General features: G+C 41.1%; 1 protein-coding gene across 7 annotated transcripts in view; it reads left to right on the forward strand.

Annotated features, from left to right (window-relative positions):
* The window catches only part of UNC13B (unc-13 homolog B), a 212,908-nt gene extending 194,202 nt beyond the window's left edge, over positions 1–18,706 (forward strand). For 4 of the 7 annotated variants that reach the window (XM_032205600.1, XM_032205601.1, XM_032205602.1 and 1 more), the window contains 7 exons: positions 4,522–4,578; positions 8,988–9,068; positions 9,424–9,571; positions 12,290–12,346; positions 14,876–14,968; positions 16,091–16,250; positions 17,518–18,706. In XM_032205600.1, coding sequence (XP_032061491.1) covers positions 4,522–4,578; positions 8,988–9,068; positions 9,424–9,571; positions 12,290–12,346; positions 14,876–14,968; positions 16,091–16,250; positions 17,518–17,803 — 882 coding nt within the window. In that variant the 3' untranslated portion in view covers positions 17,804–18,706. The remainder of the gene's footprint in view (positions 1–4,521; positions 4,579–8,987; positions 9,069–9,423; positions 9,572–12,289; positions 12,347–14,875; positions 14,969–16,090; positions 16,251–17,517) is intronic. The other 3 variants (XM_032205604.1, XM_032205605.1, XM_032205606.1) reach the window with 1 other exon arrangement.
* Positions 18,707–25,035: the final 6,329 nt, after the last annotated feature.

Below are 25,035 nucleotides of genomic sequence, written 5' to 3' on the forward strand. Positions count from 1 at the left end.
TGCCTTGGATGAGTGGACATGCAAACATAGCTCTCTGAGAATCCTTATTTTGGGGTTCAGTGCACAGCACTTGGGGATATTAATGAGTTAGATGTATATATTTATTTCTCCCTCCCTGCTTAACATGGGACTATAGTATTTCATCAGTGGCTGCCCAGGTCAGTGAAGAGTTGATTAATTCTCGTACAACCGATTCCTCCACAGCCTCTCCTTTATTTACTTCACACAGTACACTGCAGCCATTCATGTAAGGCTCCATTTGTGCTTGCTCCTGCTGTGCTTTTTTCTCCTCATCAGACTTTTCTTCACTAAATGAGAACATGGCCCAGAATAAGAACAAAATTGGTTTAAGCTGCGGACAGATTTTACACGTGACTTCCAAACGGGCTGTTCATTAGGCTTTTCTCCGAGCAACGCTAATCCAGAGCAATACTCCAGTGGAGAGTATGTCTGTGAGAGGTTTTCTGAAACCTTTCTTAACTTGTGTTAGTTTAAATCTCTCCCTTTTGCTAGCTGGGGGCTAAAAAAAGAAAAAAATTACAAGACTGCCTTTGTGATGAGGAGAGAGTTTTCTTAGTCTTCACTGAAACAATGGTTTGTGAACTGTACACATGCTCAGATCTCTGTACCTAGAGGAAATTACTGTCCCTTTTTCATTCCCACTTTTAAGCTTATGTTTTCAGTGTTTAATATACCATGACACATTCAAAAAGTCTAATTTTTAATGGATGGTAGCAAATGATGACTTCTTTTGAATTATCTTAAATGCTGCTAATAAAGGATCAGATTCCATTGTTGTTGAATGTATGAATTCAAAAGATTTGAGAAAGGAATGTACAATACCACATAAAACTTCCTTGCACTTTTGTGTCTCAGAAAATAAGTCTGAGTAATAATACATTTTCCAAAATAGGGCTGCAATTCAAAAGATTTGCAGTAGACTTTTGTTTCTTAACTTTGTCAACTAAGCAGTAGAACAGTTAAACTATAAGAGTTTGAGTCTCCTGGAATATAAATCAGTACATTTCTGGCTTCTAGCAATTATACTTGAGTCAGCTGATGGTCCTTCTCCAAATGCTTTTGCTGGGGAAAAACAAATTCATACCTTTAACACTGAATTTAATACCTCCATGTTGCAGTCTACAGATGTTTTTCAGGTTTCCAAAAAGTTTAGGAAGGTATAATTATTGTCATGGAAAGAACCAGGCAAACCAGCACTGTCCAAAGTCTGTCCCCTTTTCAGCTGTGTTTGCCACAGACCTAGGTAGAAACAGTTTATAGAAAGGTCTTAATTTTCCTTCATCTTCAATCCTTAAAATTTTAATTCTATTGTGGGCAGTTTTTCTCAAAATGACACAATATGTGAGTGTAGTTGTTTTAATTCCCTAGAGCTGCCCTGGAATAAATGCTGTCTGTAAAGCTTTGTAATGTTTTCCATGAATAAATAACTTTTTGAGAATCTTGTTTACAAGAATGCTGCTTGGCAAAGAAAGGAGGTGTCCAGATTTTCATCAGGCGTTACCAACATCGATGACAAACTCCGTATAACAGTAAAATAACTTCTCCTTGCAGACACAGTGACAGAGATTGGCACTGATTGATGAGGATTAGAAAAATGGGCAAGAAGAACTGAAGAGCAGTTATCAGCTTTGTTCTTTGAAGTGTATCACGTCACTGGGTATTGCTCAGTGTTACTGACCTGCCCTCCTTTGAAGCCTGTGGCAGGGAGGCTATGTGCCTAGGCTAGTTAATGTTGTTCAAATGTGTGTATGTATATATAGGGGGGGGAAAAAAAAGTCCAATGAAGGCTGAAGATCCTGAATCAAGAAATATTAATGTTAGTGTGTTTTGAGGATGCACACTTGATTTTTTCAAAGTCTAGTTTAGGAAAAAAAAAAAAGTGTTTTTTTTTTTTTTTTTCTGCTTGGTCACCAGGCTTGAGAATCATGTTTTAAGACTTGTAAGTCAAGCAAGCTGTATGATCAATCACACAGAACACCAGGTGCATCTGACAGCATTCACTGTTGGGTACCAAAACATTGGCTGAATCCATGTCCCTTGGATTATTTGGTGTGGCTCACAGTGAAATCTCTCTTCGTTGCTCCTGGAATTCAATAATTGCCCTATTTGCTTGCTGTAAATACATAAGATTTTAAACTCTTTCAGTATTTAGAGAGTTGTAATATTTTATACTGTCCACTAGGTACTGGCAGCAAGTGAAGCTCCCAGTCTCATTTTATAAGCTTTTCTTTTTAGATGATTATCTATGCCTGCTTTTTTTTTTTTTTTTTTCCCTTAAGAGTTGTGAATTTAATCAGTTTTCAAGAGCTTTTGTTTATCTATGAAGTCAATAATGTTCATTCTGTATTGATTTCTATTCAGACACAAAAGGTTGAGGAACAATGAGGGTTAGGTAATGGTTATGGATAGAGCAAATTAAGATGTTATCTGATTTCAGGTCACAGAGTCTTTCAGTTTGAGCAATTTCAGAAGCTAAAGAAAAAGTATCTCATCTAGAAGTTCACTTCTGGATTGCTGTTGTAATGGGGAAAGGATGTCCAGCGTCCCTCGAGCAGCTCAGTCTTCCCACTATTACTCTAACAAGCTGTAAACTGCCTCTGCTTTTCTTCTGTACAATGATAGCTGCAACTTCTAGTGACAGGTATAAAGATGCTTTTCTACTCAGGGAAGTGCATCAGTGGGGCTGATCTTAACTTTTAATCCAACGAAAAAATATAAAAATGTTCTTAACAAAGATTTCTGCAGTAGAACCTAGTTCACGGGGTCATCTCTGCAAATATATTGTTCCTTCTCCACAGAGTGCTGAGTTAAAAGGCAACAGATGAGTAAATACTGAAGAATGCAGCAAAGAAAACAAGCTAAGTGCCACAGTCAGGGGCAAAGGACAATATAATAATTCTGGTCTCGCATCTTGCCATGTTAACATTTCAGGGATTTAGGGATGAGCAATGTTGATAGGCAGTTGTGGTTAAGTAGGAGGATGAAAGGCTATTGAGATAAGAAGGGATAGTAGAGGAAAGCGAAGGAGGACTGTAGAAAGAACTACATTTATTGGAGACCTTCGGGAAAATGTGGTCCTTATGGAGCCAACAAGCAGTCCCCAAAGATGACAATCTGTATCTTCTCCCAAGTGTTTTCCTGAGCAGAAAGACCCTGCTGGGTGGAAAGTGCCACCCAGCAGCGTGTCTGATTGTCCCTGAAATCTTATTTCAGGCATTCAGCTGGGACATCCCCCATGCCTTTTTTAAGTGGTACCTGTGGTGGCATTTACACCTACTTCTACTGCTAGCCCCTAATGACTGATTGCAAGTGAGGAGAGCCAAAGATCGTGTCTGAGAGAACATCTCCCCTGACATACCTAAAGCTTTCCTGAGACAATAATGGAAGTGACATTTAAGTAGGATGAGCCCATAGCTTTTTGTGTAGAGGGCTGAAGCAGAGAGCAAAGTTTCACAATATGATGGATGAACAATTCGTAGCCAGAATTACAGTAGGCTGGGGTTTTATTCCGAGTGGAGTAATAGACAGTTGTGACTTTTTGAATAAAAAGTCAAGTGTAGATCAAAGAAAGAGAGCAAAGTGGAAGAAAATAAATTCCAGTGCGCCCCATAAAATGTCTCTGGGAGGAGAGGCAAGAGAAATTACACTGGTTGTTTTTTTCTTCTCACTTAATTTTGGGCTTAAGTCCCCAGGCAAAAGGAGTATTACACAGGAGAGAAATGCTGTGGTGTGAAAAAGGAAAAATATTTTTGTTGTAACCATTACAGGGAAAGTATTTGTAAGAATATATAATAAGAATCCTTTATTCTAGTGTGTAAGTGGCTTGAAGAAAAAAATTCTGTCATACGGATTTATTGTCCCTTTTTGTTTCTTCATTGGTCATACAGCATCGATAAGCCACAGTGGGGGAAGAAGAGCCGTGGCCAAGCTTTTGATGTGTAGAAGTGATGCTGTTATATATACTGGATTTCATTCACCATTGTCTCACCTGAAGACTGCTCAGATCCAATTGTTTCTGACCTGAGCTGTGCTTACTCCTACCCTGTTGATTGTTCTCTACTTCCACAGAGAGATTGTCATCAGTTGTGTGTTCTTTGCTTTGGACAGTCTTACCCAGTATTTATTTATTCACGTGTATTTGGACTTGACTTGAAATCTAGAGGAGTACCTGGGGATGAAGGCCAGTATGCTGCCTTCACCCCCAGCCTGTGCAAGCTCTTTGAGGGTGCATCCCCTCTGGGTAGGTGGCCACTGCAAGCAAGAGGAAGAAAGCTAGCAGGATACTGTGCTTTTAAACAACTCTGGATTTGGTATATACAGAAATGCCACATTTTACACTAGGTAATAATTTGGCAAGGAGACAAGTTGTTGTGACTGGCCTTGCAGTGGTTATGTAAAGTTCTGTCTGTGAACTGACTTGACTTGCTGAAAGGAAAAATATGCAAAGGTTGTGTATAATGTTTTTTCCCTCCTTTCTTCTCTAACTTTTTACAATCATAGGGCACACAGTTGATTTTCAGTGCTGCTAAGGAACTGGGACACTTGTCAAAGTTGAAGGTATTGTTATGCATGGCTTGTGTTTGTGCCCTTGTGTTTAACTGTAGAAGTGTAGTAGTGCATAGCATGGCTTTTGCTTCCTGTGGTCTGTGGCTGAATGCAATTATAATGAATTGCTTTTAAATGCATTAAATGTGCTTTTAAATTCATTCTGCTAACATTAGTATTGTGTTGAAATGAAGTGCTAAATTTTATTGTGGGTTTAATCATCAAAGCAGTTTATTTCTTCCATAGATACAGTGATCTGTTTGGTATATCTATTAGAAATTAAAAAAGTAGAGATATTGATATCTGGCCAGTTCCTCTGTATCCCCTTTTATAAAAGGGAGTCCCTTATGTGATCCTGATAACAAGATACTGGTTGGAAAGATGCTTGTGCTAGCTATTGATGAATTATAAGAACTGTTACAAAAATAACTGCTGCTTATGGTACAGAGCCTGTGTCTGTAAATTCCTTCTGCGTGGGCTCCCTTTACAGGCAAGCTGGCATTTAGCATGAAGGCTATGTTGATGTGTTTTGACACTGCGTGACGTGACAGTGCATGACACGAGCATTACTAAGTGCACGCCACCTCATCATAAGTCAATCAAGCATTAATTCACTGGTCACGACAGGAGTGGTATGAAAATAGTGATGCTTTACAACATTCAAATTGCTGGTTTGCATTCAGACTGTGGTTTGACTTGTGCTACAAAGGAGGTGTTGTGCAAGAAGAGGCCTAAATCAGAAGCGTCACAGTGCACAAATTGTGCAGCAAGGAAGATGGCGACAAAAGTGAACTCTGTCTTGGGGGATGATCAGGGAAAGTTTCTCATGGCCAAAGGCATTATTCTAAGTGATTAGTGCAATTTCAGAAGACGTTCATCTCTTCCCATGATATTTTCTGTCTTGTGCACTTATTGCAGTTGTCCTTACATAGCTATCTATTTCCCTTGCCCAGCAGACATGTTTTACATGCACAGTTATGATTCAGGGCAGTACACAATTCATTTAAGGTAGTGCTTATTAGAAGTCCTTGTAGGGATCTGGACATGTCTTGTTAGATGCACGTGCTTTTTTCCAGCTACATTTTGAGGCTGCAACACAACAGTTAACCATGGCATAACGTGAACCGTTCAAGTGTGGCTCCCAAGGGGAATAGCTGTCATCTGTCACTAGTGCTGGTGATGGCCCTGTGCACTCCCACAGCCAGGCTGTCCTCCCTGGTGACATGGTGGCTCTAGAGGATTGCACCACTTCCTCTGTTTCCTGTGCTTACAATGCTTCATGTCACTTCCATGGTAGAAAAGGGGAGAGAGGCTCTTTGTAACCAGACTGGAAGAGTGGGAGCTGGACCACAGACTCCAACTATGACTCCATCTTTCTGTGAGTGTCCCCTTCCCTTTGAAAAACAGCAAAGGGTACCTGACATTTGAAGGAGAAGCCATCCCTGCCCTCATTGTGCACATCTGTATTCAAAGGATGAACTCTGAATTTTCCCTGTAACTCCTCCCAGGTCATGAGGTCAAGTTTACACAGACAACTGAGAGTTCCTGTGAATTTCTTGTGTTCTCGGACTTAGTCAGTGACATTCACTGTTATCTTTTACTTCCTCCCTATTCTTTCTTTACTGGAATTTCTTAAAATATACAAAGTGCCTTTTGCCAGGAATGAGTTGGAAGCTTTGCCTTTTTCCATTTACACTGGTCAGATCAAGGCCAACCCCAGCAGCAGCTTGTCTTCAGTTCAGTTACTGTAAAGCTTAACCTTGCTATCTCTGGACTGCATTTTTAGAAATGCATGTACGCATGGAAATCAGGCAAGCCTTGGTGTATTTTCAAACTTTATTTGCATATCCACATATAGGATGAAAGCAGCACAGGTGCACAAGATTTTATATGTGGCAACAAAGCTCTATGCAAGTGTGAAAGCACTCTACTACCTGAATTCTGGGGACCGTTAGCTCAAACAGATGGTGTGAACTGACACTGTCCAAAAATTTCCAGAAGAGTAAGGGTGTTACGAGAGTGTAAATTGTTTGGGTTTGTGTAAGCATCAAGGGTGGTTTTTTTTGGTCCTTTTGTTTTTACAGGCATGTACAAGCTAATGGGGAAAGCATGAATAAATAGCTCTTCAGAGCCCCTCTCCTGTGCATTTCACTAAAAGCCTGGGAAAATTACAACATGGATTTGAAGCCTTTATTTGTCTGAAATAGAATGGTAGGAAAAGAGTGCTAGTGAATCAGGTAACTCAGCTGAAAACTGAACCTGACAGACCTGATGAGCACAGGCTCTTGTCCTGATGACAAATCAATTTCCCAGTGCATTTTAAAACGCTTGGAAAACCAACCATAAAACTAGCACCTTGGTGCCAGATATCTGCCTCCCATTTATTATCAAGCTCCTTCTGCTTGGTTTGCTTTAGTGCAAACAGTCTGCTCCTGCTGCCTGCCCTGCAGAGCCAGAAGCTGGAGCATGGAGCAGCAGCCTCTTCTCCTTTGTACTGCCCCGAGGGTAACCAGCCAAGCTCCAACTGTGCAGATTTTTCTGAGAGTACCTGTGTAGAATACAAAGATGAATGTGAGAGACCAGGAAAAGATTTTGATGACTTCCACTTGCAGTTACGTAATGAATTGATGTAAATATTTGTGGCTTGCAATCTGGAAACTGCAAGGTAGCACACTGTACAGTCCTTTATAGGAACAGTGTGGGATGAGCAGAGGGCACGTACACAGGGGAATGACAGTCGTGGGCTCTTCTGTGTGTAGGTGCAAGTATTACCAGTCCAATCTCGGGGGTATTTTTACACAATGTGTTGAAGTAAATGACACCGGGAAACTCTCTGGAAAGCAATGGTGTCTTGCTGTGCAGCAACACCACGGACACAGTTTGTGTGACCACTCAGAGCAGGAGTGAGTGAGCTATTTAGATGTTTAAGAGAAATATGCTGACCACCTGGTTTCTCTTGCAGAATGGGTAATCTGGCATGCAGACCAAGAAATTTATTTCAACAGACATGAAAGCCCCTCTGCCTTGGGGGCACAGCTACCCTGACAAAATAGGCCTCTCCCCTGAAGTGGCCTTGGGCACTGGCTGATTGTGCGCTTAATCTGACTGTCAGACAGAGAAAGAATGTTTTACCCTCTGTGTACCGAAGTGTGAAGCCACATCATCTTCAATTGAATTACTCCCAGTTCATGAAGAAGAGGGAGGAGAGCTCTTGCTCCCTGCTTGTTGCAACAGAAGATGCTTTGCATCTTACCAAATGTGCAGCTGCTGCTTGTAGCTTCCCAGGCCAGGACCAGTCTGAATAGGAAAAAGAGGCATGTTGAGGCATCTCTGCTTCTCAAGAAAGCAAACTTGTCTGAAGTAGTGCTGACTCGAGCAGCATCTTCTGTGTAGTTTAATGCAGCCCCATGCAAAGGTGCTGGCTTGATGTCTGAAAAGCATTGCATGTGCCTAGTGCTGCTCCTAGACTGCAGTAAGCCCCATCTCCATCAGGCTACAGGGGACAGAGCATGGTGGAAATGAATGGGAACACCACCATGCGATGTGAGGAATCACTAGGCTGCAAGATGGCCAGCAGGCTTATCAGTGTGAAACACACACGATGCCTCACACTGGGCTTGCTGTGCTCAGAGACTATTCAGTGGACATATCTCCTGGGAAGTATCTCATATCAAAGCAGGGATAAGAAGCCTTTGCCTGATTTGCCTGCGTATTTTTCAAGAATGCCTCAATATCCAGGCTGCAGCCAGCTGATCTGATCCTCCAGCAGACCAAATAGTTAGAATCTGGGTTTGTCCAAAGCTTTCACTTCCTAAAATGTTCAGGCGTTCTCTGAGACCTAGGCTAAGCATCAGAGAAGAGCTTAGTGAAATACCAAAGTATGATAGCCAGGTAGGAACCTAACAGGGATATACGCCTACCGTAGAGAAGGGAATTTCTTCCCAAAGAGACAACTTTTTCTTTTAGCAAAGTAATTTTCTAAACCATATTGCTTGTTTGTTTTGCTCCCTTTACACTAGTGATATGATAAAGTATTGACCTTTGTAGATGGAAGAAATAAAATCCACAAAAAGCATCTAACAACTTTGCCTAATATCTGATTCTCAGAATTACTTGCTTTGGGGGGTGTTTTGAGAGTTTTATTGTGGATGCTGTAAAATGGCAGGGGTAGCAAGTAGACTGCTGTTTGTATTTTCTTAGAGACACACTGATTTTGAAATCAATCTCTTATCTTTATACATTCTTTTCTTTATTTTTCTCTGCCTACAAGTGTGTTTATTTTCAAGTTAAGCCATAATGAACAATTCTGAGATTCCGTTAAGTAGCCACAGCATGAATCCAAAGAAAGAGGTGATACTGGGAACTCCTTTTCCTTTAGTGTCTGATGGAATACTAATACCAATTATAATGATTGTTTGCAGGATCATATGGTGAGAGAAGAAACTAGGAGTCTCACTCCAAAGCAGTGTGCAGTTTTGGATCTAGCACTGGATACTATCAAAGTAAGTGATCCCACTTCTTTCTCTGTCATTCCCTTGCTCCACATACCCAGTGCTCTTTGGGAGGATAGTGCCTGTCCCAGTTTAGGAGATGGCAGGAGTCTGCTGCTGTTGATACAGCTAGTAAGATACTAGGTGTAACAACAGGTAGGTAGTCAGCATACTTAAGTTTAAGAGTTTTGGAATAGGAAAGCCATTAGCAGTTGGTATCAGCTGGTCTGCCTAGAGCTGGGCTTCAAGTACAGAAACTGTGTTGTGAATTTTGCCCTTCCCAGTCTGTGCATACAGTGGACTGTAAATATTGGTTGCTCATTGTGATTCTTCCTCAGTATTTTTCCTGTTTCTTTTTTACTTTTAGCAATATTTCCATGCTGGTGGGAATGGTCTGAAGAAAACTTTCTTGGAGAAGAGTCCGGACCTGCAATCACTGCGCTATGCTCTCTCTCTCTACACTCAGACCACAGACACTCTCATCAAAACCTTTGTCCAGACTCAGACAGCTCAGGGTGAGACTTCTGTGTTGTTGACAACGTTGAATGGAGCTATCTGCTCTGTTTGCCTGTGCTCTGTCTTGTGCTGCCAGTTTGTAGAATGCTTTTGGCAGTAAGATTTCTGGAAATGTGACAGCTCAGAGCTTTTGAAACTAGTAAAGAGGGAAAATGGGTTATTTCCTCCTCAACATCTACATTTTGAGAGAACAGAAATATGTGAAACAAGTCCTGAGGGGGTTTGTGGTCTTTTTTTTTTTCTGCAGTTCTCATGTAACAGTCACGTTTCATGAATTAATGTGGGTGGGTGGCTTAGACAAAGTGAGATGTGAAGGTACTGTACTGAGACTTAGGCGGTGGTGTGAGAGACCATTTCAGCAAGACATCACTGCAGAAACTATTTGGTGCCTATGTCACAAGCCAGTTGCCAGTAGCACATGTGGTTTTGACTAATGCTGATTGACAGCAATGTGATGAGTCAGAGCTACATGCTGCCTGTAAAGGGAAGAGTCTCTTACAGGAGTAAGGACAGCACTGGCTTTTTGTTTGCAGTCAGTACAGGATGTATACTAGCTGGATGATTGCAAGGCACCACAACATTTTAGTATGCTGCTGGGATGGGTCACTGGAGTCCTTTGTTTTTCTCTGAGAAGTCACAATAATGGTGCTATTTCATTGACTGAGAAGTGGTAAATAGTTAATTGCCTTCATCTTCCATTGCTTTCATAGAAGTGTCTCCAGACCATTGTAGAGAATAGTTTAACCTACAGTCAGGGTCCTCCACTGGCTGCCTGTGAATCTCAGGGAAAAGGGGACAGATACCTAATATAAGTTAGGTCAAAACTGAAAATGATCTAAGTTTTCAGGCTGTATAGATAGAAGCATTGGGCTATTACATCTCAGCAACAAAAATAAAACTCCATGGAGGGTGTCTTTCTGCAATCTTTTTGTTTGGGGGATAGTGTTTCCTTCAATCCTCCCAAGCCTATGCGAGCTGATGACCCCACAGATCATACAAACTCTGCCAGGGTATTGATGCACTAAGCCCTGAAATCAAGGGGAAAGCACTCCCTAGCCAACACACACTTCCCTGGTGTGTGAGTGAGGCTGCTTGGTATTGCTATTCCTCAACCAGTGGAGAAAGCACTGTGAATTCTTAGATACAAGGCTTGTTTTAAAGTGAAAAGTTGTTGAGTGTATTTTTTAGGAACTGAGTCATCCTTGCCTTCATCAGCATAAATATATACTTGCTTAGGTTGAAGCATACTGCATTAAACTGCAGAAGTTAACTTACAAGTCAGTGTTGCATTAGAGAGAAATGTCCTATAACTGCGTCCCAGCAGAGCAATGATGACATCCAGTGGCCAGACAGGTCAAAGACTACTACAACAACAAGGGACTCCAGGGTCTTCCTGTTGCTTATTAGAGTTATACAAAATACTTCTTAACTGGGAGCTTGTGTACACCATGCATTTTCAATCTTTGCTATTCTATGGCAAATGCTTCCCCTGATATGCTCAGACCACGAATTGAAGCTAGTTTTTTAACTAGGTTGTATTACATTGACATGATGAGCTGGTATGTAAGGATATGTGCAGCACTGCTGTTCTGTGCTCCATTCCAGAGTTGTGGGTGTTTAAAGTCAGAGGAAGAAGATGCTCTGTTGAAGTTGGAAAGTGGCAAATTTGAAGCTAGTATGACAAAGCAGTTTCATGTAGTACATGAAATTGACGGTAAAACTGCAGTAAGGGCAAGCGTTTAGCAGCTATACAAAGAGAAATGAGTGTAATCTGAGAGCAGTAGGAGTGTACAGAGTTGCTACAGAAGAGTGTGCATTTGTTTTATTTTTTTTTAAAGAATCTTAGAAAAAATAAGCTCTAGTTTTGGTATATAAGATGCATGTATTACAAAGCTACCAGTTATGTCACACAGCTGACCGATGACATTTGTGTCTTGTCTGATCTATTTTGAGGGACAGGTACTGGGCATGGTGAGCCAGTGAGCTGGTCCAAATCAGCATCATCTACATTACTAGGCTTGAGAGTTTGGGGCCCTGTTTGGGGAACAAAGGACTGGAGCTATACCACCTAATATCTGCAATGTCAGCAATGGGGTATCTCTGAGAAATGCATGACTTGCTCCTGCGATTGGGGCTAGAAAAGGATGTTACTTGCATAAACTTCTGAGTAACCACAGTTGATAGAACAGTTTAAGAGATCTGCAGATCTGCACATGCATTGGAGGGACAGAATAGACAGCACGAGTATTTTCAGCTGACATTTGCTTTATAGAGCTCTTTCTGACTGATGTTTTCCCTTTGCCTAAGTCAAGCTTCCTGCAAGCCTACGTGAGGAAATAGCTGCATGCAAAGCTGTTTAAATGCTGAATGTTTGCCTCTCCTACTCCATCGCTCAGTAGTTGCACCTTCCAGTTTGTGAGTTATCTATCTTACTGAGCAGGCATCTGTGGCACAATGCTGTTAAACATTTGTTCCGCAAAGTTGGATCAGAGCTTGCCGTTGAGTTATGCCAGCACAGATTCTGTTATTGTTTTATCCCAGACAATCCCTTACTTGCAGACTTGGGGCTGGTACAGCAGATCTAAGAGGATATTTTGTCTGTTAAGAGCTAGAATATTTGTCTTGCATTTGTTTAAGTGACGCCACTAATTGCATTGTAATTCACACTCTTCTCTCTCTGTCCTGCTTGCTTTTTGCCTTTTGAATTCATGTCTTAGTGCATGATGGGAAAGGTATTAGGTTTACCGCTAATGAGGACGTTCTTCCTGATAAGGGTATGTTCGAGACTAATGTTGTTACCATAACAACATTAGCCAACTGCCTTGCTTTTGAAGTCATCTTGCCCGTGCTCAGAAACCTTTTCCAGAGACCCATTCCCTGTAGCTCCCTGTAGAAGTGAACTTTCACAGAATGCTTGCATCCCACAGACAGAGCCATGGGTTGCACGGTGTGGGAGTCTGTACCCTGCCTGAGAGCCTGTCCTGAAGCTTGAGATTTATTTACGGGATGTGAAAGCTGTCTTGAAAATGGATTGTATTTTGAGAGATGCTATGGACTTGTTTTCCTACCCTTTATTGCTGTGAATTGCTATTTCAAGTCTTAGACTTGCATGCTTATAGTCTGCAGAGCTGGGCTACTGTAATACGTGGTAATGTACGATATGCATTCAAACCTGGGGCCGAGCTTGAACCATCTGTCTTGAAAGGTAGCCAAAAGTCTGGGTGTTTAAGAGAACCCTAAATTAAGTCTTGTTGTGTTTCATCTCTCAATTTATTTTCTGCTCTCTTAAATCTTTTTGTTGTTTTAGGTGAAATATGTTTGTAAGACATTGCACGAGCTCAGTTCTGCAGTTTCACCTTCCAGTATCACACCACCAATGAAGCTTTCATGTCTAGATTTAAATCTGCTTGCCACTAAATGTGCAAGCATGTGTATGAATACAGTTGTACGTGATCAGAATATTTCCACTGGCTGTTTACAGATATTTATTAAGTAGCTTTGTTGTCTCTGTAAACATATCAGTTAATAGAACAAGCTCTTGGTGTAAAAAAATGAGAGTGAAAGTAGAAGAAAAAAAAAAAATCTAAATTTTGTCTCCCTCAAGGATAATGGGATAGTTCTGCTGAGACTCCTCTGAAGCATCAGTCTCATTCATAACCCATTCATTCCACTAAAGATCAGTAAAATGAAAATCTCTGTGTTTGGCAGCTGATGTTTATTAGATTGCTTAACCTGATAAAGTTGTTATGCATATATATATATATATATATATATATATATATATATATATATACTGCTGCACCATCAGATGGGTCAGGTCAATAATTAAGCCTACCGATTTTAAAGCTCTATACTTAGATACAGAAAAGAGGGAACACATCACTACTGAGTGAAGATAAAACAGTACATTCAAGATGATGTACAAATGTTGCAGCCTACAGGCTGTCTGTTGGGCTCAGGTCAGGAATGAGAACCTACCCCTAAGATGATGAATTGAGATTGTTATGTTTGCACAGATACTTTTACTCCTATATTAATGTGACTTTCACTGCCTACAGTTCTTCTGTGCCAAGTAATTCTCTTCAGAGAATTGCACAGATTAGCTCTCAACCTCCTGTTTTCTTAAATGAATGTTTTTGCTGCCTGCAGACTGTTCTTGTAAAAGTTGACATGTTAGATCTATCTAATCAAAATGTTTGTTTAATGATATCTTTCAAGCTCCTTATCTTGAATTTCAATCAAACACACCCATTCTTTCACTTCATAATGCATCTCAGCCTCAAAATTAACAAAATAACGCTGCTCTTCTTAGGTATCCAATTACCCTGTAGGTATCCCAATTACAACTGCATTGCTAATTGCCAACCTTAGATCTGACAGTTATCAAAGAGAGAGTAAAATCAATCTCACTATCTTATCAAAGACCTTAATTTTCATTTTGCAAAGCAGTCTTCTGTAATTTACATGACATCTTGATTTTCCTAACCAGATAAATGTCATTTCCCCATATTGCATGATAATTACGGTTAAAAGTGAAAATGTTGAAAACATCATCATACAGGAATTGTAAGGTTCATGTGATGTTCTCCTGCTGTTATTACGTTACATTTTCCTCTTTGAAAACTACATTTCGTTTTCTCCCTGCCTATCTGATGAAGAGAAATGAGTATGCAAGTTGGGTGCTTCTTTCTAACAACAGTTAAGGGATTCTCATTATCTTCTGAAGGGAAACAGGTGGGGGCAGTCAGGATGACAGCTTTGATCTGATGTACAGCATGGAGACATTATTGGAGGGTGAGACTGCACTATGGCTCAGTGCAAATCACTAATATCTCTGTCTCTTTATTTTGTTCCCTAAACTACTTCTATGTTTTTTTTGTTGTGGTTTATATTTTTTAATTTGTGTCCTTACTTCCATGAGCTGGTGGGAATGCTGATGCACACCACTGGAATGCCTGCATGCATTTATAATTGCTTGGAAGGAACCTCTGGAAAAATCATTTTTCTCTGAGGGTCCGTTGTCAAGTTTTAGGTAGCTTAAATTCTTTTTAAATTCTTACTGGTATTCTCAACAGGATGTCATTCTTATGGTGAAGTGCAAAAAAAAAGTTAGTGTTTATGCTTGTTGGGCATGCAAGCCTGTTGTTAATTGCATTGATGTTATATTATCAGGGCTCACTGAAAAGCCAGCTATGGAAGGTGTCCTGTGAAAATGCTATTGTCTGCTGAGGCCACATGGCAAAGATGGATGCCAATAAGCAATAATCTGTGTATGCATGGGGGGTGTCCATTTTCTTCAACAGGCTCTGGTGTAGATGATCCTGTGGGAGAAGTGTCCATACAGATCGACCTGTATACCCATCCAGGAACTGGTGAACACAAGGTCACAGTGAAAGGTAGGACAAAGCATGTGTTGTGCTTGGGCTCTGTTATTGGATCAAGGCAAATTTCCAGTTGGAAGTCATTATATTGCTGTGTGAGTTTGCAGGATGTAAATCCAAAATTGTTTTTCAGTTTCACATAAGAAACATGTAGAGGAACAGTAAATGAGCTTGTCCAGGCCAGTGAATGACATGGCAATGTACAGTTCCATTGTTTATTGGCAACGATACATGAAGTAAACAAAAATCAGATGATGGCTCTCACCAGACCCCACAGTTTAGCTTGTGCTGCAGAGAACACAGCAGCATGACAGAGTGATGTTGCAAAATTGCTCAGTGTAAACCAAGAAATCACAGAGCCAGGAAGAGTTCAGTGTCTCCTCTCCTCCACCCTGAAGGCCAAATTGATCCCCAAAGTGCTGCTCTGAAAATAACCAAAGCAATGATTCATCTCAGGCTTCCTCTTCCTCCTTCATCTCCTTTGCATGAATACAGCATATTTAACTACTTTAATTTCCTCTAAAGATATATATAAACAGCTCTCCAGGCCTCCTTCTCCTGGATAAATCTATACTGCAATGAAAAAGCTGACTTTTACAGCTATTTTCTATGTTTCAGTGTTTTCCTGCAATGACCTGAGAGAGAATGAGAAATAAAGAGCTAATAATTGTGGTTTCTGAAACCACCCACAGCTCGTATGCTTTGTTTGTCTTACCTGCGGTCTCATTTTTCTTTTCAACAGACTTCAAAATCAGCCACCAAAATGCCCTGTTTTTTCTCACTCCACAGTCAATCTAGAGTTAAGCACTGAACTGGCAGTGCTGCATGAATACCAGTTTTTCTTGACTCTGCATATGGCAAGAGCAATGTGATGTCCCAAGCGTTAGATTCCCTTTACAGAACTTACAGAGGAGTAAAAAATAAAACAAAACAAATGAAGAAAAAAAAATAAACAACAAACGCATATTTGTACTACAGAATAATCCCGCCCATAATGTGTTGGGAGGCTTGCATGTTTTGGGTTGGACTTGATCCTCTGAAACAAAGAACTGAAAGGACATCAGATCGGAAAGATGTCCGGAGCAATGGGAACAAATGAGCTTTTATTCTAAAGCAGGTTGTGACTCTCTTTTCCAGTTGTGGCAGCCAACGACCTGAAGTGGCAGACATCTGGCATGTTCCGTCCCTTCGTCGAAATCACCATGATTGGGCCCCATCAAAGTGACAAGAAGAGGAAGTTCACAACAAAGTCAAAGAGCAACAACTGGGCTCCCAAATACAATGAAACTTTTCACTTGTAAGTGTGAAAAATAGCCTGAGGATCTGATCTGGCAAGTTTAGATGCAGAGGACGGTTAGTTTTTTCCAGTGTCCACAAACAATCTGCTCAGGACCCAAAGGAGCACTTGAACCAGCAGCTTGGCCCAGTGTTTGGTGTCTTGGCAGGAAAAGCTAGATTATGGGAGTTTTTGCTGTGGGTGGGATGTGATATTTGTTCTTTACAAGCAGTCTTTTGGCCACTTTCAGAAAAGCGTTATGCGCTGTCAGCATATTTGACCATGCTACATTATTTTAATGAGCTTTGTATCTGTTGTTGATAGAGTTGAGGCTAGAAGTTCATTATGCATTTTGTTTTTTATTCTCTATGTGTGTTTTTTATCCCAACTTGACTTGTGGGACATGCTCTGTGAACTTGTGCATCTTTGTTTCCAAGGTTACAGCCCTTGGATCTGGTAGCAGTTGCAGCCTTTCTCAACGCTGAGTATTGATCTCTTCTTATTTGGCTTTCATTATTACAAAAACATCTTCCTTCTTGGAAGGCTCAACAAAAGGAGCTACAAACTAGTCTTCGTCCAGCTGTACAGTAAAAATGAGTAAGTCTAGGGGACCCTGCTTGAGCGGGGGAATTGGACCAGCTGATCTCCAGAGGTCCCTTCCACCCTCAAACACTCTGTGAGTCTCAGAATAAGAGAAGAGGTGACCAGCAAAAAGACTGTAAATTTCTCAGGGGAGAGGGACCGGCCACATAATTTTCATTTGATGTGGGAAAAGGCAGGCTTCCTCCAAATGAAGAGATCTTTGTGCCTTTTTTTCTTTGCCTTTTAGCTTTAGAAACATCAAAAAGGTTGGGGATGTATTTCTATTAGCTGTTGCTTTAATGGAAGGTTTTGAATCTTTAACAAAGACTTCATCTAATTAAAATATTAATTACTGAAATGAAGCAATACTTAGCAGAAGCAGAACTGTTTAAAGTTGTCAGAGTTGAAAATCTATTAGCATGGCTTTAATATTCTCTGCTCTGTTCATTTCACAGTTTAACACACACACGTATGCAAAGGCAAGTTGGAAAGGGTCATTTCTTTTCTCTCTTTAAATAGCCAGGTTGTCCTTATCAACAGCGAAACAACGAAAATATGCATATACCATATGTTTTACTTCTCTGTCTGGGGTTTTGTAGAACTCATCTAGCACTCTACTCAGCTGCTGACTTCTTGTTTGTTTGTTTGTTTTAAAGGTATTGATATATTCTGAGAAGCTATAAGTAAACTCATGTATGTTTTTCAGCATACTGGGGAATGAAGATGGCCCTGACGCTTACGAGCTCCAAGTCTGTGTGAAGGACTACTGCTTTGCTCGAGAGGATCGAGTACTGGGGATAGCAGTAATGCAGCTCAGAGATATAGTGGACAAAGGAAGCTGTGCTTGCTGGTGCCCTCTTGGGCGCAGGATTCACATGGATGAGACTGGACTTACAGTCCTGAGGATCCTCTCTCAAAGAACCAATGATGAGGTTGCCAGGGAATTTGTGAAGTTGAAATCTGAGTCCCGTTCCACAGAGGAAGGCACCTGAGCTCAGCTGTGTAATGTTCCCTTTTCTCTTCTGCCTTGTGCCAATATGTGCAAGTGTTCAACAATTCTCTTTTACTAATTACAAAAGGTTTTTTCATGTTGTCTTTGTCAGCTCTGATAGCGCACGTGTGCTGTACAGGAAACAATCCATCAATCTGATGTGAATTATTTATTTTTTAGTAGCTGGGTAAAACACCATAGAGAATGAGACAATCTCTTCTTATTTAAGATGCAAATTCTGCTTTGTGTATATAAATTATTTTATATTGCAGGCTGGGTATGCTGGGTTTTGTTGATATGCAGCACTGTGATTTTATCCTCTGAAGCTGGCAGATGTTAAAAAGGCTCTACATAATCACACTATGAAACAAACCAACTGTATGGAAATTGGGAGAAGAAGAACGATTTGGGGTCTTGGCAAAGCATTAAATTTATGCACTGTGGAGCTGCCAAAGAATGTTCTTGCACGGATATTACACCAGTGTCTCAATGTGACACCTCGGTGTCTGCTTAAAACAGCAGCAGCAAATTTCTCTGAAGATGTACCCCAAATAAATTTATGACCACGGATGTGCTGCTGTGAGCATGGGCATCACTGAACAAGTGCAGAGAGGCTTAAGGTCTTAGAGCAAAAAGCTGCTAAGACAACACATGAGGAGCAGACTGTAGCTGCCCTGCCATTGGATCTAAATGGTGTGTCTTGGAGAATATAAATCCCTGTGTGCTGCTGGGGATCCTGCATCACCATGGGGGTGCTGTAAGCTGCTGAACTCCACAAGTCATACTTTGACTACTGTGACTGACGTGGTAAGGAAGGGAACAACATTAGAGCCATGACAAATAATATGGCTGCTGTATTCTTTTTCCACTTCAATATTCTTTCGTTAGTTGTGTGTATTTTGTTGTTGTGTTTTTTTTTTTTTTTAATAATTTAATACTTGCAATTTTCCTGTAGCATTTTGTTACCTTAAGTAGCTGAGACCATTCCTCACTATGAAACCAGACAAGATGGCTTGTGTGGGAGAGAACAATACATTCTCCCTCTGCAAGCACTCACTCTTGAGTGCTGGTGAAGGGGCAGCAAGTCAATTTGGTTCTGATCTTGAAGCTGCTGTTGGCCATGCTGCGGCTGATCCACGTTGATTGTCATTAATCTGTGATTTAATGATACCATTGAAAATATTTTTGCACTATCTTGAAGAAGCATCCTGGTTTTGTTTTCTTGAAAAATGAAACACTGTTCTGATTGCAGGGATGTCAGAATTTCTGGCTGAAATTTCATAAAAAGGAAGGTTCGGAGTAGTGATTGTAACTGACGTATGTTTTTTTATTATTTTTTTCTCTCTGATGGGGATTTTTGCTATTTCCAGCTGCCCTTGTACTCTGCAAAGTGTAGCTGGAATGAGCCAGTCCTTGCCCATAAAGTACTGTAAACTGTCAATAAATTAAGGACTGCGTATTGAATGACTTTTTTTGTATTTTATTTTCTATTTTCTCTGACACTTGTACAGCTGTATGATATGACTACTGTATTTCATGGGCCTGCTTCATAGAGTTCAGAGACTGCACATCTGCTTTGTTCTTGTCCATGGTGTATTTATAATAATGCTCTTCAAAACTTCACGCTATTTGTCATGATTTTGAATCGCTGTATGTGCCATTGTTACAAGAACTGTTAGTACAGTCTTTAATAAACTCTTTTAGCAGCATTTGGAGTTGTCTATTGAAGTGTAACTGTAATTGGATTTGCTAAATCATGTAGGTTAGAATCGCTACTGCATCTTTGCAAATTACTCTCATTTAGTATGTAGTTTTTTCTTTAGTACTGTAGATGCCCAGCATGGGGTATGAGCTAGACAATTCCCTCTTTCTCCATGGTGGAGTGCCTCTGTCTTTGACATCTTTTCCTCAAGTTCGTGGCTTCTGATAGAGCACTGAGAAATTGCAGGAAAGCATAGAGAATAACTTATTTCCTTTTGTTTTCCTTTCTTGCCTTTAAGTCAAGTTTCCTTTGTACTCAGGTAGCCTCCTGACGGTGCTAAATGGAAAGACTCAGGCAGGCAGTACAGTACTTTACAGATAACACGTGAAGAAAAATAATGTATACCGAATTTGATTCGTAGCTTTCAGCCTGATATGAGCATTAATACTGTGTAGATGATGTTGATGAGATGAAAGAATAAACCTTCTTGTTGTCAAGTAAATTACTCCCTCTCATTTTTTGGGGATGCTGCCAATTTCAAGCAGACAAGCTCAAATAACTCTGCGATTGATATTTCATGATGATGCAGGCCTCAATTTTTGTGTTCTGAGATATTTTCCTTGGGTAGCATGCTTAGCAATGTGACTACATGTAACTCAGCTACCTAATGGTCCAGCATGTAGCTGCATTTCTGTTTCTAGCTTCATCATGGGGGGAAGTCACTGAGTTTGATGGTATAGCACGTGATATGCTGTTTAAAGCACAACTTCAAAGCCCTACTTCAATACAGTTAGATGGACACAAATTTCCAACTCATTGGTATGTTCACCAGTCACTGCTTCAGGGAGCACTGCAGTGGAGAGGAATCAATAAAGAGCTATTCAAAGGACAAGCATTATCTGTATCCAGGAGGAAGAGGCCTGGGCAGGGCAAAAGGTTTGGCTACTTTTAATAGAGCTGGGAATCCAAGGCTCCTGAATATATAGCTTATCCACCAGTCTGGCACTTGTCCTGCAAACCAAGTTTGTGAACTTCCTAATCGCAGAATCAGTTTCCGTAAGTGTTGCTTTTGTAACACGTTTGTCTGAAACTGCCCATTTGGGATTGTTTCCTGGGTCTACATTCATTCTTGACACTTTCAGATTGTCTTTCCTGCCTGAAAAATCATGCAGACTTGAGCTGCAACCACAGGCTTTTCTCTTGTACTTGTGGCAATAATAGGGTGTTGTGCACGTGGCTCTCTTCACTCCGTCTGAACACTCCCCAAAATGACAGCTGGATGTAGACTATACACTGTGTGTGTGTAAAAAACTACCTATACATAATAAATATGTAAAATGGATATGTTTTATATAAATATATAGGACAATTATGTTTACATAATGTTTATGTAACGTTATGTAAATGTTTATATTAATTAAACAGTATGTTTATATTAAAAAACAAACAAACAAAAAACAACAAAAAAAACTGATGTACCTGGGTTGGAAACATCGTGACAAAGATGACAAGCACCAGCAGTGGTAATGCAGCAGGAGTGTGTGGGGTGTTGCAACACTAACTTCAAAAGGCACAGGAAAGGGGTGAGAGATGAGCTGGATGCTGAAGGCAAGCGGGGGAATTCTGCTGCTGGTCTGACTGTGCTTACCCTCGGGCTTTTTGCTGAATCTGTGGGAACTGCAGTTTGATTTCAGACCAAGAGTCCATCTCACGCAAATTGTGCCTCCAAGAGTGGTTACAAGCATTTACAAGGCCAGGGAAGAGTAAGAACAGGGTAAACCAATAATGCACTTTAAGGTGCTGGCAGTGTTTAGCTTGGGATGTTTCTGAGTCCGTGACTTCTCTTTAGTAAGTCCTAAGCTTATCCTTTTCCTGTTCCCATCTTTTAAGTCCTGAAAAGGAGTTCCATGGATTTACAAGTTGTTTTGTGAAGACCTAATGGTTCCAACTAATTTAATCTGATGCCCGCTATTCTTTTGTCCAAAAAGATGCTTCAGTGTTGGTCCTACCCACCCATACTGGGGCTACTATACTGTAAATGTGTATCACACCCCACCCCATAGTCATTGCTGTTCGGAGGCTGCAGTGTCCCAGTTTATTCAGCCATCCCAAACCTCTGATAATCCTTGCTGCCCTTCTTTGAATCTTTTTCCATTAACATGGGCCATTTCTGAGCTGTGAGGATCAGGAACACGAGGACCAGAGCAGCATCCAGCATTCAAGATGCAGACCAGGTGCTCCAGAAGGAAGCCTCTTGAAGGTAGCAGTTTGTTCCTAATTTTAGGTGCTATAAATTCAGTAGTCCAAAAAAGCCTCCAGGCTGCCAGCAGAGGATCCTGACAGGCTCTGGGAGGAGCAGGGAGCAGACGCGCAGCCAGACACCCCAGATGACAGGGACACATTTCGTAGGAACCTGAATGGAAAGTTCAAGAGGTGGCTGCAATTTGGTAAGTCAGAGCTAGAACAAACCTGAGAGAAAGGAGCCACCCTACAGAGTTTCAGCGAATGGCAGAGAACTATTAAAAATCTTTTTATTCCCAGCCATTATTTGAAAAGATGAGATCATTTTCCATGAATAGAAGGAAAGCACGCCTGGCTTTTGGATTAACAGACTTTTTGATCTTCAGGAAACTGCCTTGTAAAGCTGTGACCAACTCAGGACTGTGACACACAGTCGTAAAAATAGTTGGAGGTGTAACATAGAAGGACTCAAAGGGATTGGTGCTTGCTTGTGACACATGATGGGGATAGAATGGCCTTACAGGAAAGTACATTGTGTTTCGGGGTGAGTGATGTGAGAGTGGAGACCTAAGGGCAGAGGTGGGGAAGGCATTTTATCAGTCTTCCTGGAAGAGATTTGCAAGTTGATGGATGAAGGCAAGGAGGTGGGAGGTGAGGGGGAGGCTCTGGGGAGAGACTAGGGTGTACCAAGTATACTGTGGGCATTTCAAGGACAGCATTCAATTTTCCAGTTTCTGGGTAGCAGCAAGGAGGGAAGAGGCAACGTAGTGGCACTGGAGGAAGTCCAGACTCTGGTTCCATACAGGTAAAACCTGTGAACATGTTCAATGCAGCTAATGAGGCTGGTGGTAGTCCCTAGTACTTGGTTGAACATACACTGGGGGCCTGAGCCCTCCCCGGTGGTTGTGGCATAACCCCACAACATCCTTTTCCAAACCAGGAATGGGGACAAGGATTCAGCTATGTCTGGAGGATTCTTCAGAACCTCAGTTCTCCAATATCTGGTAATCTTCACAGTTGCTGTCTCAGTGATTTATGGCCAACCCAGAAATACTTGTTCTTGCACCACAGTGTGGTTTAGTGTAAGGTTTTTTTCCTAGCTCCTGATGCTTTGATAGCATAGCTTTTGTCCAGTTTAGCAGAGATGGCAAAGTTTCTGCTCATAAGAAGTGCTCTCCATTTTGCAGTCATCTGTGCATAGATGCATCTGCTCTGATATGCAGCCTTTCTAAGCATCACTTTTTTCCCTAGCTTTAAAACAACTCATTATCCCTCCCTGACTTTATGGGCTTCTCACATTGCTCAGCCTGTTTCCTTTATGTCACCTATGAATTCATTCACCAACTCCAGCTTCTCTGCAAGCAGGTCCCAAGACATTTCAGAATCAATGAAGCCAGCTTACAGAAATGCACACCTTTGGCAGGTTAGAGCTAGGAAATCATTTATCAGAGAAAAGGTCAAGTCAGACCTGCATGTTCTACTTTTGTCAAACCCATGTTGCCTTTTTTCTCTTTTCCAATCTTGCCTTTTTTTATTCTTTCCTTCAAGACTTTTCCTAAAGCACTGCACATTTTTTCAGATCAGCTTGAGAAGTTGGAATTCACTTGGGCTGTTTCCCCATTAAGAAGCATTATACATTTTGTGTGTTATTCTCCCACGCAGAACCTCCACCTTCACTGATGAAATGACCCTGGAGGCTGTCAGACCTCCAGTTCCACATTCAGTGTTCTCAGAAGATTCTCCTGGAATTGATGCATCCCGAGGAACTGGAGGTGCTTAAGCCCTCTTGAGTTTTGGCTACCATAACGCAGTATTTTCTATTTCCTTGCTCTGTCTCAGGCAGTTTCTTTCAGATGGGCAGTCCCTCTGAGGCGAAGTTCTTCTTTTGTGGGATTTTTTCTCATCTGACTGTTCTTGACCTTCCCCTTCCTGAAAAAGAGCATGTGACAGAAGGGGCTACAGGGTTCACTTGCAGCCTGTTCCTCAGTCAACCAAGACCATGAAACAGGCCTTTAGACTCAGAAGAGGAACAGGAACATCCACACTGCTCCCCCTTGGACCAGAACAACACAGGAATCCTCCACCAACCTCGAAATCTCAAGGAACCATGATGAAGCTACAAGACAGGGCCACAACACCACAACCACTTTAGCAAGTTCCTCACTCCTAAACGTGTCCAAGTCAGATACAAACAGTGCCTAATCCCAGGCCATGGTGTCAGTCTGACCTGAGGAAGTCCATGCCATCCATCCTGCCTGTCACTGAGCAAAGGCAAGGTCGTGAGACACTGGAGATGGTTCCTTAGCACCCTTCATGCATTGCAGAACACACCGAATGAAAAGGAAAAAACAGAGCACTTTTGCATCCGGAAGGAAGAGTGATTGTTTCTGGCAGCCTATAGATGACAAGCAGAAGTCTGGAAGCATAGCGTTATTTATTTTAGTACAAAACAACACAATGTGATAATTAATGTAAACATATTGACATTTCAAGGACTATCAGATAAGATTCAGAATACTCAGAGATCAAAGATTTTATCTGGAGATGCTCATCTCACCCCCAAGCACTCGGGGTGATGGCAGCCCCAGCCTGCAGTGCTCATTACAAACTGTCAAAGACTTCTTCCAGCCCAGTAATGATTTCCCTTTGAGAGCAAAGCTCCAGCTTCAATTTTGGCTATGAAAAAGTACATAGCACCTCTTCCTTCCTCTGTTATCTTAACCGCTGTGCCTCAAAGAACCATTATATTATCTCTGCTCCCTTGGCAAGGTTAGCTTAGGTGGAATTTAACCAGTTCTTACTGATCTCTAATCGATTTTAAATACCTGTGTAGTGTTGTGGTTTTTTTTTTCCTTTTCCTTTTTTTTTTTTTTTTCCCCCCAGAAATTAAAACCCTTATTTTTCCCTGCATTTATGGTTTAAATAACTATTCTGTGGGCTTATAGTGCTTCTGTGAGTTGCTCTTTTTAGCGTTTTCACTGCTTATTGGAAGCAAACCCAGAATAACACCTCCTTTTATCATCATCGTGATTTTGTGGTGACAAAAATCTGTCAGCTGTCGCATCTGGTAATGTAATTATTAATAGCAGCTGTTCACCAATTGCTGAGCTGCTGGTCTTCTGTAATGACAACTGTCAGCCAAAAAGATTTCCATCTATTGGCTCTAATTCAGATAAGTGAGAATATCAACCCTGTGCACCAACCTAAGGGGATGTACATTTGAATAAATTTTATAAACAACGCAGCAGTCGCAGTGCCCACTGTGCATCCTTCTTTTTCCTGAGATACTC

The sequence above is a fragment of the Aythya fuligula genome, chromosome Z (genome assembly GCF_009819795.1).
Source record: "Aythya fuligula isolate bAytFul2 chromosome Z, bAytFul2.pri, whole genome shotgun sequence".
NCBI classification, from domain to species: domain Eukaryota; kingdom Metazoa; phylum Chordata; class Aves; order Anseriformes; family Anatidae; genus Aythya; species Aythya fuligula.